At 32.5% G+C, this 13,089-nt stretch overlaps 1 protein-coding gene across 2 annotated transcripts; it reads left to right on the forward strand.

Annotated features, from left to right (window-relative positions):
• Window positions 1-202: 202 nt before the first annotated feature.
• On the forward strand, window positions 203-7,814 carry LOC135834286 (zinc finger protein 157-like). Of its 2 annotated transcripts, none has more exons than XM_065348130.1 (6): window positions 203-417; window positions 901-1,609; window positions 1,694-1,825; window positions 1,911-2,215; window positions 6,280-6,830; window positions 6,911-7,814. In XM_065348130.1, the coding sequence occupies exons 1-6, from the start codon at window positions 407-409 to the stop codon at window positions 7,132-7,134; spliced, it is 1,932 nt and encodes a 643-aa protein (XP_065204202.1). In that variant the 5' UTR covers window positions 203-406; the 3' UTR covers window positions 7,135-7,814. The 2 variants fall into 2 exon arrangements, with proteins under 2 accessions (XP_065204202.1, XP_065204203.1); XM_065348131.1 differs by having other exon boundaries at window positions 6,926-7,814.
• The last annotated feature ends 5,275 nt before the right edge of the window (window positions 7,815-13,089 follow it).

The following is a 13,089-nucleotide window of genomic DNA, read 5'->3' on the forward strand; positions in this document are numbered from 1 at the left end:
TATTGCTTTTGTTTGTTGAATTACAGTATTAAATTTACAATAAAATTAATTAAAAGTAAAATTAACTCGAATTGGTTTGAAAAAACAATTTTGAACTTTTTTCTTCAAACTGCTGCCATTTTTGTTTTCGCCATCGCAGAGAAAAAAAATGGCGAAGCATCTGGCATTGTGATAAAAAGCGTAGGCGTTGTGTTGTTTGATTTTTCTCTTTCATGATGAGGTATAAACAAATATCAAGATGGCGGAAAATTTATATCTAATGAAGTTCGAAGTATGTAGTAAAAATTGCACTAATTATAAAGCTTAGTTCGACTCTGATAGTGGGCTATGTTATGTGAATCTCGACGAGCCATCTATAATTCAAAATTTCCATCCGAAGATAATGTAAAATATATCTCCCGAGCTGATGTTAAAACAGTAAGCAAACACTCTTTGACAGATAAAATAAGCTTGATATAATTCCGAACGCTGAGCTTAACTTCGGATCATTGCGACGAATAACTCATTTCAAAGTCCTATCCAATTTTCTCAACTTTCCTCGAAGGTAGAAGTTGAAATAGTTACATAATCGTTATCTTATATCCGAATATTTGTGTTATTGGGTTCGCCATTGTGATACGAATACCCAAAAATGAATATTTCGATACTCAATAAATCGTATCATTTTGCTAAAAATGCATATGCGTTGGATCGATATGTTAAAATGGTATTTTCCGAAGATATCTCTCAGCTTATTAGATTTAGTCTGTGTTTAGATTCGATATTGAGTGCATTTTTGCATTATCTTATCTATACATTATGGTGTTAATTAAGCAGAAGCGTTCCGAATTAATTTCAAGCTACATAATAAACTCGAATAGATTATATGCGTTTATTACTGTATTTTTTTCGTTTTCACAGACCCGAAAATGACACCTCGACGTTGAACAACGTTCAGTTAACTTACGAGCAGCTGAGTGATCCAACGGCCCCCAAAGTATCGAACAGCACGCCTAGTAATAAACTAGTTGCTGAGCAAGGTTTACCTTCGCTCAGCAATCTGAACGAGAAAAGCGAATTGCTGAATTTGAATTGCTCGCCGTTCTACTATAACATGAATAGCTTCAAAAACATGTTTCTAATCACCGAAGATACGCGTCATTTCCTCGCACCGCATCTGGGTTTGACGAATCCGGATAGCGAGTATTTTCAAAGGAAGCATACCCAGACGACTAGTACGTTGACTATGAACACGACCAGTATAAATAACAGCACTCCGGCGAACGTGAACAACGCTGAAAGTAACAATTCCATTAGCACCGCGACCGCTCAGCTGATACAGAATAATACCGCTCCTAATATAAGTCCGGCCAATAATAAGGTTAATATATCTCATACGCCTAAAGCTAGACCTCACACGTGTGAAGAATGTGGTAAAGCTTTCATGCTGAAACATCACCTTTTAACTCACATGCGAGTTCATACCGGAGAACGGCCTCATATTTGCCCCGAATGTGGGAAAACTTTCGCCTTGAAACATTGCCTGAGTACTCATTTATTATTGCATACTGCCGAGCGACCGTACAAATGTATGGAATGTAGTAAAACATTTACATTGAAACATCATCTGGTTAGTATTCGTTAATATTGTCGTAATATCTCCAATCTAGACTAGCGACGATTTCTAATAATTTTGACTGTTTTTTTCACGCAGGTGAGTCATGAACGTGTCCATACAAGAGATAGGCCTTTCGAATGCCCAGAATGCGGTAGAAGGTTCCCTCAAAAACGACACCTAACCACACATTTGAAATTTCATTCTGGCGAAAGACCATATTCGTGTCAAGTAAGCGCTCTTCGTCCTCTAATCTCTTCTTGACTCTACTTATTTGCAATATTCCTCGGGGTTAATGGTGGCTCAATTTGCGTAGATATGCGGAGAGAACTTCTCCAGAGAAGAGCACCTAGTGATGCATTCCCGTTTCCACGGTGGTCAAAGGCCTTACCAGTGTTCAGATTGTCCGGCCGGATTTCTACGTAAATTCGAACTGGTTAACCACGAAAGACAGCATGGTCGTAATCCCGAATCGTGTTCCACTTGCGGTAAAGAATTCTTACAGAAGCGTACTCTCCTCATGCACGCTAGAACTTGCGGTCTACGTAACGTTGTCAAAACTTCCACATCTCCAACTCAGCAATTTGATAACAACGCGACGCATTTGAATAAAACTTGTCGGTGAGTTATCGCGATGTGAGAATTACCTTTTAATTGGGGTCATTTCGAATCCGTGTGCTAATTTTGACCTTGAATCGTACGAAATTTTGATCGGATTTTGTTCGTTTAGGGATTCGATTAGTAGGCTTGAAATTTAAACGTTGATCTGAGGCTAGTTTCGGCGTTAGGGCTGTCTTCACAACGATTTATGGAAAATTTTCGAGAGTAAACTAGCGACGATTTTGCTTAATTGTAAAAAATTCAGTAAAAAATAGAACTATTAAATACACGAACCTCGAAATCAAAATACCGATAGTTGAATTTAGATTTGAATGATGAATGAACTTTTAGTGCAGGATTTTTAGGTTTGAACCGAAAAAAAATTTATGAGAATGGGAAATTTTGTGTATAGGCGAAGTAGTTTATTCTCGAACTTTTTTGAAATTCAAGCATATCTTGTACTCCGGGGGAAGGGGGGGGGTTTAAAGTCCTTGCTTTGGTTTTTTCAACCCTAATTTTTTCAAATTACCTAGACATTGAGAAAATATTCGAACCAAAGTTACTAAGAAGAAAGTTTTTTTTGTTATTAGATACCAATTTTTTTACCATTCTGGAGCCTCCAGCAATTTTTAAATTTTCTCTAAAAATTCCAAATCGCTCTAGAAGGGTGAAAAATGAACTTACGAGTCCAGACATTTGATCAATGTATTTATTGAGTACCCTCTTGACAGTTTTCGTTGGAAATTTGATTTTTTTTTTTACTTTTTCTGAGATTTACAAATTAGTCTAAAATTCAGTTTCTAAAGTGATAATCCTGGAATTTCGCAGTAAACACCGAAAATTATCGAAAAAGTATCCATTTAATGCTAATATTCATTTTTGACCCTTCCGAGATATTTCACTTTGGAAATTCAAAAATCGCTGGAGGCTCCAGTTTCGTTTCTTGTTAAGAAAAAAAATACTGAAAAATGTCGTTTTTTTGCAGAATTTCTCCTAAAATTAAGCCAAAGTATCGCTTTTTGTCAAAAATTGCCCAAGAGTCTCACCTTGTCACTTTAAAATTGGAGGAATGTCTTACTTTTTCGACAAAAATTGCAAAAATGTATCATTTTCTTGCTATAAATTTACCAAAAAGGTCCTGCTTTCTACTTTTTTTTTCTGTTTTTTTTTTTTTTTTTTTTTTTTTTTGAAAAAGTTTTGATTTTTGCCAAAAATTGAGAAAATCTCTCTCTCTCTAACCAGATTTTACTTTTTTACCCAAAACTCTTGCGTTTTTTTAGCAACAAAAATTGGTTTTTTGTTTTTTGCTACAAAATTTTTTCTATAGAAATTATCTAAAATTTTTGTTTTTTGCCAAAAAAAATTAAATAAAAAAATTCAACTTTTTTACATAAATTTCAAAAAAAAATATCATTTTCTTGCTTTAAGTCCTGCCTTTTTTTTCTGATTTTTTTTTTTTTTTTTTTTTTTTTTCATTCATTGACAAAGTTTTGATATTTTTGCCAAAAAATTGAGAAAATCTCTCTTTCTAACCAAATTTTACGTTTTTACCAAAAACTCTTGCGTTTCTTAGCAAAAAAAAAATTAAAACAAAAACAACAAAAATTGGTGTTTTTTTTTTGCTACAAAAAAATTGCTTATTTCCATTGAAATTACCTAAAATTTTTGTTTTTTGCCAAAAAAAATAAATAAAATAATTGAACAGATGTTTTACAAAAATTGCAAAAAAAAAAAAGTCATTGATTTTCTTGCTTTAAGTCCTACCTTTTTTCTGTTTTTTTTTTTTTTTTTTTTTTCATTCATTGACAAACTTTTGATATTTTTGCCAAAAATTGAGAAAATCTCTCTTTCCAACGAGATTTTACTTTTTTACCCAAAACAAAACACTTTTGTTGTTTTAGCAAAAAATAAATCAGAACAAAAACAACAAAAATTGGTCTTTTGTTTTTTGCTACAAAAAAATTGCTTTTTAGCGAAATTGCTGACATTTTTCATTGAAATTATCTAAAATTTCTGTTTTTTGCCAAAAAAAAGAAATAAAAAAAAATTGAACTTTTTTACAATTGCAAAAAAAAAGGTACCTACCATTTTCTTGCTTTTTTTTTCCATTGGCAAAGTTCTGATATTTTTACCAAAAATTGAGAAAAACTCTCTTTCTAACCAAATTTTACTTTTTTACCCAAAACTCTTGCGCTTTTTTACCAAAATCATTCATTTATTCAAAAAAAATGGTCTTTTTTTGCAACAAAAAATTGCTTTTTAGCGAAATAGCTAAAAAATTTTATAAAAATTATCTAAAATTTTTGTTTTTTACCAAAAAAAAATAAATAAAAAAAATGAACATTTTTACAACAATTGCAAAAAAATACCTACCATTTTCTTGATTTTTTTTCTGTTTGTTTTTTTTTTCTATTGACAAAGTTTTGATATTTTTACCAAAAATTGAGAAAATCTCTCTTTCTTACCAGATTTTACTTTTTTACCCAAAACTCTTGCGTTTTTTTTTTAGCAAAATCATTCATTTATTCAAAAAAAAAATGGTCTTTTGTTTTTTGCAACAAAAAATTGCTTTTTAGCGAAATTGCTAAAAAATTTCATAGAAATTTTCTAAAAGGTTTGTTTTTTGCCAAAAAAAATTAAATAAAAAAAATTGAACTTTTTTTCAAAAATTGCAAAAAAAAAGTATCTTTTTCTCGCTTTGAATTTACCAAAAAAGTCATAATTTCTGCTTGTAACTTTCAAAGTTTTTTTTTTTGCCAAAAATTGAGATCATCTAGAGACTTTCTAAGAATATTTCACTTCTTTCCTCAAAAATTACTCGAAACTTGAATTTTTTTGGCAAAAAAATTGAACAAAATTCTTTTATTTTTTGCAAAAAATTTCCAAAAAATCACTTCCTTTTCAGAAAAATTGCTAAAAAAAAACATTTTCTTAACTTTCGTTTTTTGGCAGAAAAATAAGTAAATAAATGAAAATATGTTGAACAAAATGCAAAAAAGCATCATTTTCGCCTTTTTACCAACAAATTGTCCAAGAGTCTGGTTTTTTTTTCAGCAATTGCCAAAAAGCAATTCCTTTTGCTAAAATTGTCCAAGTCCAGCTTTTTGCCAAAAATTGTCAGATTCTCGCTGCTTTTTTGCTAAATGACTGAAAAAGTGTTATTTTTTTGCTAAAAAATTTCCAAACATCTTGAATTTTTTCAAAAAATGCCCCAAAAGTGTTGCTTCTTTGTCAGAAATTTTACAAAAGTATAACTTTTTTCCCACTAATAAAAAAACTTTCTGAAAGGTCCTACTTTTGCTAAAATTGTCAAGAATCGTGGCTTTTTCAAAAATAATGAAAAATGTATGTTTTTTAGCGAAATAGATTAAATTTTTTTTACAGAAAATTTCAAAAAATTTCATTTTTTTTAAAACGGTGTCTGGAAAAATTATTTTTTGCCAATAATTTACCAAAAAAGACGTACGTTTTACTGAAATCGTTCAAGTCTTGCTTTTTATCAAATATTAGCAAAATCTATCTCTCAAAAATTTCACTTTTTCCCAAAAAAAAGTACCCTTTTTTCCAAAAATTGCATAAAAGTCTGTTTTTTTTGTGTCAAAAATTGCCAAATAACCCTTCTTTTTAGTAAATTCGTCAAAAGCTGGATTGTTTCTCAGAATTGTGTGGTTCTCAATTTTTCAAAAATGGCAAGAATTTTTTTTTTTTTTTTACCGAAATGGCTAAAAAATTTACTCAATTCTTTTTCAAAAAATTCCAAGAAGTCACATATTTTTCCAAAAATTATCCAAAAGTCTCGCTTTTTTCCTAAAATTGTCAAAAATCCTCTCTTTTTTAAAAATGATGGAAATTTTTGCTTTTTAGCAAATTAATTTGAAATTTTCGTGTTTTTTTTTCTGCAAAAAATTTCAAAAAAATCTCTTTTCTACAAATTGTTCAAAGCTTTTTTTGCCAGAAATTACGAAAATTCCCACTTTGTTGCCACAAATTAACCCTCATGATGAAATATAGACGGTTAGATTGGATTCGATTGACCCTGCACATTCTGCCAAACAGACATATTCTAATATTTTGTGAGTTTTCAGGCAATGCGGCGAATCATTCACAACACCGGAATGTCTAGCGTTACACCACCGGATCCACATCGGCGATCATAGTTTCCTCACTGATATCTGTAGTCTGGCAGCTACTTTAAAGCAAGCGGTACCTATCGGCGCTTTGAATCCGCCGGTTCCGGTATCGAAGAAAATCCACGAATGTAGCGATTGCGGGCGTAGTTTCACCCAGAAGCACGGTCTGTACCAGCATCGAGCTCGACATCCAAACGCTTCTTGTAAATTGAAACCGTACGCTTGCGAAAAATGTGGCAAATCGTTTTCGCAAAAGAACCATCTGTCTTTGCACGAACGCCAGCACATGAATCCTCCACCGAGCCAGTTACGTCGCCAACAAATGCAAGTTCGACAGCAGCAACAACAACAAGCAGCTCAACAGCAACAACAACAACAGCAACAGCAGCAACAACAACAACAGCAGCAACAGCAACAAGCTCCCCAGCAGCAGCTCCAAGCGCCCCCTCAGCCACCCCAGCCGCCAACCAATCAACCGGCTATAAATCATATAGGCACGATTACAGGTACGTCTTGTCGAAGGAGTAATTTAGAATTATCAGTTTATTAGCCACAGATACGTTACTGTAAATACGTTTGATTTTAGTATACGACGTTTCAGATTTGAAACCGGATCCGAGTTCGATTCTGAATCAGCAGCCTCCCCCGCAGACCGTTACGGCCAGCGAGACCCAACCGGAGCTATTGAGGCATTTGCATTTGGGTAGTCAAGAAATACAGCAGTCGACTCGTATCATGCAGCATATGCAACAACAGACCCAGCCCACCACTCAGATCGTTAACAATATGCATAAAATAGATCGATTCTAGTATGAAACTAGCTAAATTTTGTATTGGAATTAACCGCGAATCGTGCCAGCAGATAGATCGAATCGCTTCGAGTTCGAGCGAAGATCCTGCGAACCACGTAAAACAAAAAAATATAATTGAGAAATGCATGTTCGGAAGTGCATACCGCTTCTTCCTAAATAAATTATTTATATAAGTATTCAAACGTGCCAACTTGCCAAGTGATAATGTGTGAGTGTAAACTTACTACCTCTCGTGAGAGCGTTACGTATTTAATTATTGTATGTATAATTATTTAAACGAATGAAAATGAAAATGGAAAAAAAAAAGGAGTAACAACACAACTTAATAGTGAATTTCAAGTGTATTTACGGTTCGTTATGATTAAGGTTATTTATTTTTTTTCTCTTTTTTTCGTGTAAATAGGTCTACAATATTTTTGTATACCGAGTAGTTCTGTCGAAGGTTTAAAAACAAAACAAAAAAACAAAAAATTTGAATCACAAATCGCGCGCTTGCTGATGTCATTTTTGTGTACATTTTATACGTTTTTTGGACGATTTATTTTTACATTTATTTTTCTTGTTAGTGTACAGTTTTATATGAAAGAATTTAATTTAAAATAATTACGTACATATTTTAGTGCAATGTTTCTAAGCGAATCCTGTATTTTGAATACATTTTTTTTTCTTTGTTTTTTATTCGGTGGTTGAAGAATTATTGTTGATAATGATAATATTGTTGCGATGAAACGGATGAATGAATTTTTAAATGATAAGAAGGCTTGGGAAACGTTCTACGAGGAGTATTTGGAGCACGGCCTATTACTCATTTGAAGCATGGGTTTTATTTATCGCTATTTATGTGTTATCGAACAAATGCGCAAGTATTTCTTTTGTAGAATGGTTACCTGAATGTGTGAAAAGATAACGAAGCGATAGGATAATCAAAGAATGGGTTATCTTGTTATCTGTTCGTAGTGCTCGTAGGAATGAAAGCTTCAGACTTTTCAGAGGTGAACGATCTATTGTTATCTGGTGTTGATCGGTTATCATGTTCACAGCTTAGCTTACTGAAATTCTATTGATTGTGATGAACTGATGATTCACCTCCTCTGTACAATTCGAATAAGTTCCTCGATCTACTACGTCATCGTTGAGTTGACCAAATTCCTTCGGAAATAGTCCTTTGGACGTGATCTTTCTGTCTTTCACATTAAATGCTTTAGGAGTTTAGGTTACAGCTTTTTAGTCTTCCTTCATCACTACTTAACGTTAAAATAATCATTAAGTATTATAAATCGAGAAAAAATTCACTTCATCGAAAAGTATCTTTGTTTTGTTAGGTAGGTTCGTTCAGACTCTAGAAGAAATTGAATGTTTATCTACGTACGTTCATCGAACATCGCCTGTTTAAAAATGCGCTTTATTTATCGTCGAACTGAGGATTAAATGGAAAAGAAATTAAGGAAAATATAATATATTTAGAAATAACAACCACCTTATCACTTATCAAAATGGCAAAACAACTTGAAAGTTGGCAATTAAAGTAAGTAAAGCACTCGAGATAACGTGAAAGTTGAAACGAATCCAGTTTTGGTTTTTCCTTCGGCAACGTGATAATGAACTTCGAAAGTAATAAATTCAATTTATTGCTCGTCGTTTTGTAAATTAATCATAAAGTAAATATTTTTATCTCGAAGATGTGTCTGAATATTTTCAATTGACTAGATATTTGAGTATCTGCTTCATCGTGGTTTTGGTTTCCCTATTCCGCATTCAGTTAGGGATATGAACTCATCTGAAAAACGAAAAATAAATATTAAGAGTGATGGATTGAAATTTGAAACAGTCGTAATAGTGCAGTTTCATATTGTAAATTCTATTATAATCGCATTTAGATAGGTAAACTTAGGTGTTCAACATGTTCATAAGTCAATTTCAATTCTAAAAACACCAACAATCAAAAACACTGTAGGTAAATAAACAAATTTCAGGTACCTAGGTAAAGTTTGTCAAAATTTGTAAAAGAAAAAGTTTCAACGTTATTTGTTAAAATAACATTTAAAAAAAAATTAAAAAAAAATAAAGTTACTGAAAATTAACAAAACATGACAGAATTTCAGTGAAAATTAGCAAAAACTGCAAAAAAAATCTTTGAAATCTCTTCAAATTCAAACTAAAAGCATTAAAAGCACTGTGAAGTGTAAATAACCAAAAAGTGATGAAATTTCAGTTAACTTTTTTTTAGATTTTGGTAATTTAATTTAATTCAGTGATTTTAATGCATTTTTGACAATTTTTACATAATTTCAATCACTGTTTGCTGACTTTTTTCCTGATTCCATGATCCCAATGCTCTTTTTTTCGAGTCATTGTTTTTTCGACATTTTGATGTATTTTTAACGCTTTTTCATGCAGTTGGATGATTTCAAATGAAATTTTAGTCATTGTTTGTATGTAATTTTCAGTGATTTAATAATTTTTTCGAACGTTTTTCTTTAATATTTAGTATTTCGAAAAAGTTTTTACACTTATTCGTGCTTTTTGGCAAATAGAAAAATTTTATCACTTTTCAGTAATTTTTAATACGTTTTTTTACAATTTTTACATTCTTTTCAACACGTTTTCAAAATTTTTTCGTGTATTTTTGGCAAATTATAAACTGAAAATTATCACTTTTTCATCATTTTTAGCGTTTTATCACTTTTTGGTGTTTTATTTTTAATCATTTTATGTTATTTTAACTTGTGTTTACCATTTTTTATTTTTTATTTTTTTTGGATATTTAGATTAAAGCTTTGAAACTTTTTGGAAATTTTCAGTGTTTTTATCGCATTTTTAAGTGTTTTTACTGCGGGTCATTCCATGTCAACTCAACCAACGTTTTTGAGTCATGTCTTTCGATTTCACTCAGATTTTTTTTACAATATATACCCACCCAGTAAGTAAGAATCCTGCAATTATTTTGGTCCTAGCTCCCTCAGGGGGCGGGTGGGGGGCTTTCCATTATTTTCACATTGTCTCGAGGTACTCAACTTCAGCAGCCCATTCCTCCAAAACTCTGATACTTTGATCAAAACTGATTTCACAGTTAGAAAGGGCATCGCATTTAGAACTTTTTAAGCATTTTGAAATTTTCAAAAATTGAAAGTTCAAATTTCAAAATGGCGCTTTAAGTGGGAGCTATACCATTTAAAATTTTGAAAAAATTTCCATAGATGTGCCTTTTGATGCTTTTTTGAAATATTCAAGTTTCGAGATGGGATCTCTCAATGGAGAGGGAGCACCCCCACCCCAATTTTGGGTGAAACTTTTGAAAGAAAATCTGGGGCATGTGATATATCGAATTCTATGTTTTTGGTGACGCTGAACAAGAATATGACGTCAGATTTTTGATAGGACCCTATCCACGGCCCCCAGCACCTCCCCAAAGGGGGTAAAAGTGCAAAAAAGTGTTTTGTTTGTATGACACATGGAATAGTATGTTTTTGGTGACGCTGAACACGAATATGACGTCAGATTTTTGATTGGACTTGTCCACGGCCCCCAGCACCTTCCCAAAGGGGGGAGACGCCCAAAAAATGGTTACATTCATGTGACACATGAAGTAGTATGTTTTCGATATCGCTGAACACGAATATTTCCTTAGTTTTTCAAATCGACTTCACCCATGGCCCCCAGAACCTCCCCCAATAGAGGTAAAAGTCCAAAAAAAATCGTTGGGGGCCGTGGATGGGGTCCAATCACAAATCTGACGTCATATTCGTGTTCAGCGTCACCAAAAACATACTATTCCATGTGTCACACGAACAAAACACTTTTTCGAACTTTTACCCCCTTTGGGGAGGTGCTGAGGGCCGTGGATAGGGTCCTATCTAAAATCTGACGTCATATTCTTGTTCAGCGTCACCAAAAACATAGAATTCGATGTATCACATGCCCCAGATTTTCTTTCAAAAGATTCACTCAAAATTGGGGGTGGGGGTGCTCCCCCTCCATTGAAAGACCCCATCTCGAAACTGGAATATTTCGAAAAAGCATCTGAAGGTACATCTATGGCAATTTTTTCAAAATTTTAAACAGTAGCTCTCACTTACAGCGCTATTTTGAAATTTGAACTTTCAATTTAAAAGTTCAACTTTCAACTTTTGAAAATTTCAAAATGCTTAAAAAATTCTAAATGCAATGTCCTTTCTAACTGTGAAATCAGTTTTGATCAAAGTATCAGAGTTTTAGAGGAATGGACTGCTGAAGTTGAGTACCTCGAGACAATGTGAAAATAATGGAAGCCCCCCCACCCGCCCCCTGAGGAGGCTGGGACCGAACTAATTGCGGGATTCTTACTTACTGGGTTGGCATATATTGTAAAAAAAAAAATTGAGCGAAATCGAAAGACACGACTTTCAAAATCGCCTTTTTTTGATTGAGTTGACATGGAATGACCCTTCAATAGATTTTCAAAATTTTGAATGCATTCTTTCCAACTTTTACCGAACTTTCATCACTTTTTGGCAATCTTCAATGTTTTAATGTTTTTTTTCCAAATGTTTTCATTTAGATCAATCGGTGTGAGATATGACTTTTGAAAACTTGGGGAAAAAACTGTTTCCTTTCTCTCATTATAAATCAGACTTTTAGAAACTTGAAAAAATCTAGATTGATTCCCTTGAATTTATGTCAGACTTGGGGAAACGAATCGATGAATTACTAAAAATCATGCCTTTTAAACTTTCAAGAATGACTTTCTAATAAGTATAGGTACTTTGTTAGTTTTTTTTTTTTTTTTTTTTTTTTGAAATTTGGAATTTGGAATTTTAAACATCGAGTCAACTTGAGCAAAAAACTTTCCTAGGATAGGAAACTTTGTACCTATTCATTTTTCTAATGCATTTTGGACAACTCTATTCAAAAATACATATCAGCGCATCAAATTCATCAAATACCTTTTTTCATTTTAAGTTATTCGATTTTTGAAAAAAACAACACATGATGATTTTTGCATTTGTAGGTTTTTGTTTTTCTGAAGATTCGGGTATTTCTTAAAATTCGATTTAGCGTTCTAATATTTTTTCTCTGCTGTTCGACTTTTCGTGCCAGAACTTCAAAATCATTACTACAAGTACATATGATTTTTTTTCTACATGAGGAAAGCAATCTTCACGTGCCAAAGTACTTGTAATTTTATATGTGTAAATTGGTAGGTAATAAGTACACTGCACTCAGCTCAAGTAAGTACCTACAGTAAAGTTTATTGTACTTGTATAGTGTACCTATTTGTATCATCACTATCTTCAAGTTTACTTTGAATGTAATAAATTTATAACACCGAAACAAGATGTTTATAATACTCAAGTATGAATGGGATAATGTCGAAATCATGTTTTACACCGTTTAAAAGTTTCCTTTACGTTATAACGTGCATACCTACGTAAGAATATCTCGAGCCTCGATGCTGATGTTATGATACTAAAAGTGAGCTCAGCATTGGCCATAATTCAGTGGTTATATACTGTAGCATAAGAAAATATAGGTACTTCTCAAGTTCTCGTGCATTTTATGATTTATATATAAGATGAACATTATCATTTTTTTCATAATACTTTTTGAAGCTAGGTAAGTTATACTAATTCTTACAACGTTGGTTACTCGATTCAACTACGCAGCATCTCTCAGCATCGCAATGGAATATTATTTTTACAAATCTAAACATTCGAAAAGATCTGTTCGTGATAGTTAATCATTATAGTTTCATCCTTTACGAAACCTATTCATCTTTAATTCTTCTACATATATCAATCAAATCCAATTTGGAAATGAAAACTAGATCCTCAGTAGTAGAAGCTACAAAGATGTTTTTAGAAATATTCTGCGCATTTGGTAGTTTCGATGTCGCACTTGCTTTTACATTAGAAATTAGGTACTCATCACGAACGTCGACGTAGAGATGCTAAAAATTATAGGGTGGTACTTGGGG

Source organism: Planococcus citri, chromosome 2 (assembly GCF_950023065.1).
Source record: "Planococcus citri chromosome 2, ihPlaCitr1.1, whole genome shotgun sequence".
Taxonomy (NCBI): domain Eukaryota; kingdom Metazoa; phylum Arthropoda; class Insecta; order Hemiptera; family Pseudococcidae; genus Planococcus; species Planococcus citri.

Bases quoted from the DNA above. Each gene is read 5' to 3' on its own strand.
- LOC135834286 (XM_065348130.1), top strand. The intron at 1,610-1,693 runs GTTAGTATTCGT...TTTTTCACGCAG, and splicing joins TTACATTGAAACATCATCTG to GTGAGTCATGAACGTGTCCA. The intron at 1,826-1,910 runs GTAAGCGCTCTT...CAATTTGCGTAG, and splicing joins AAAGACCATATTCGTGTCAA to ATATGCGGAGAGAACTTCTC.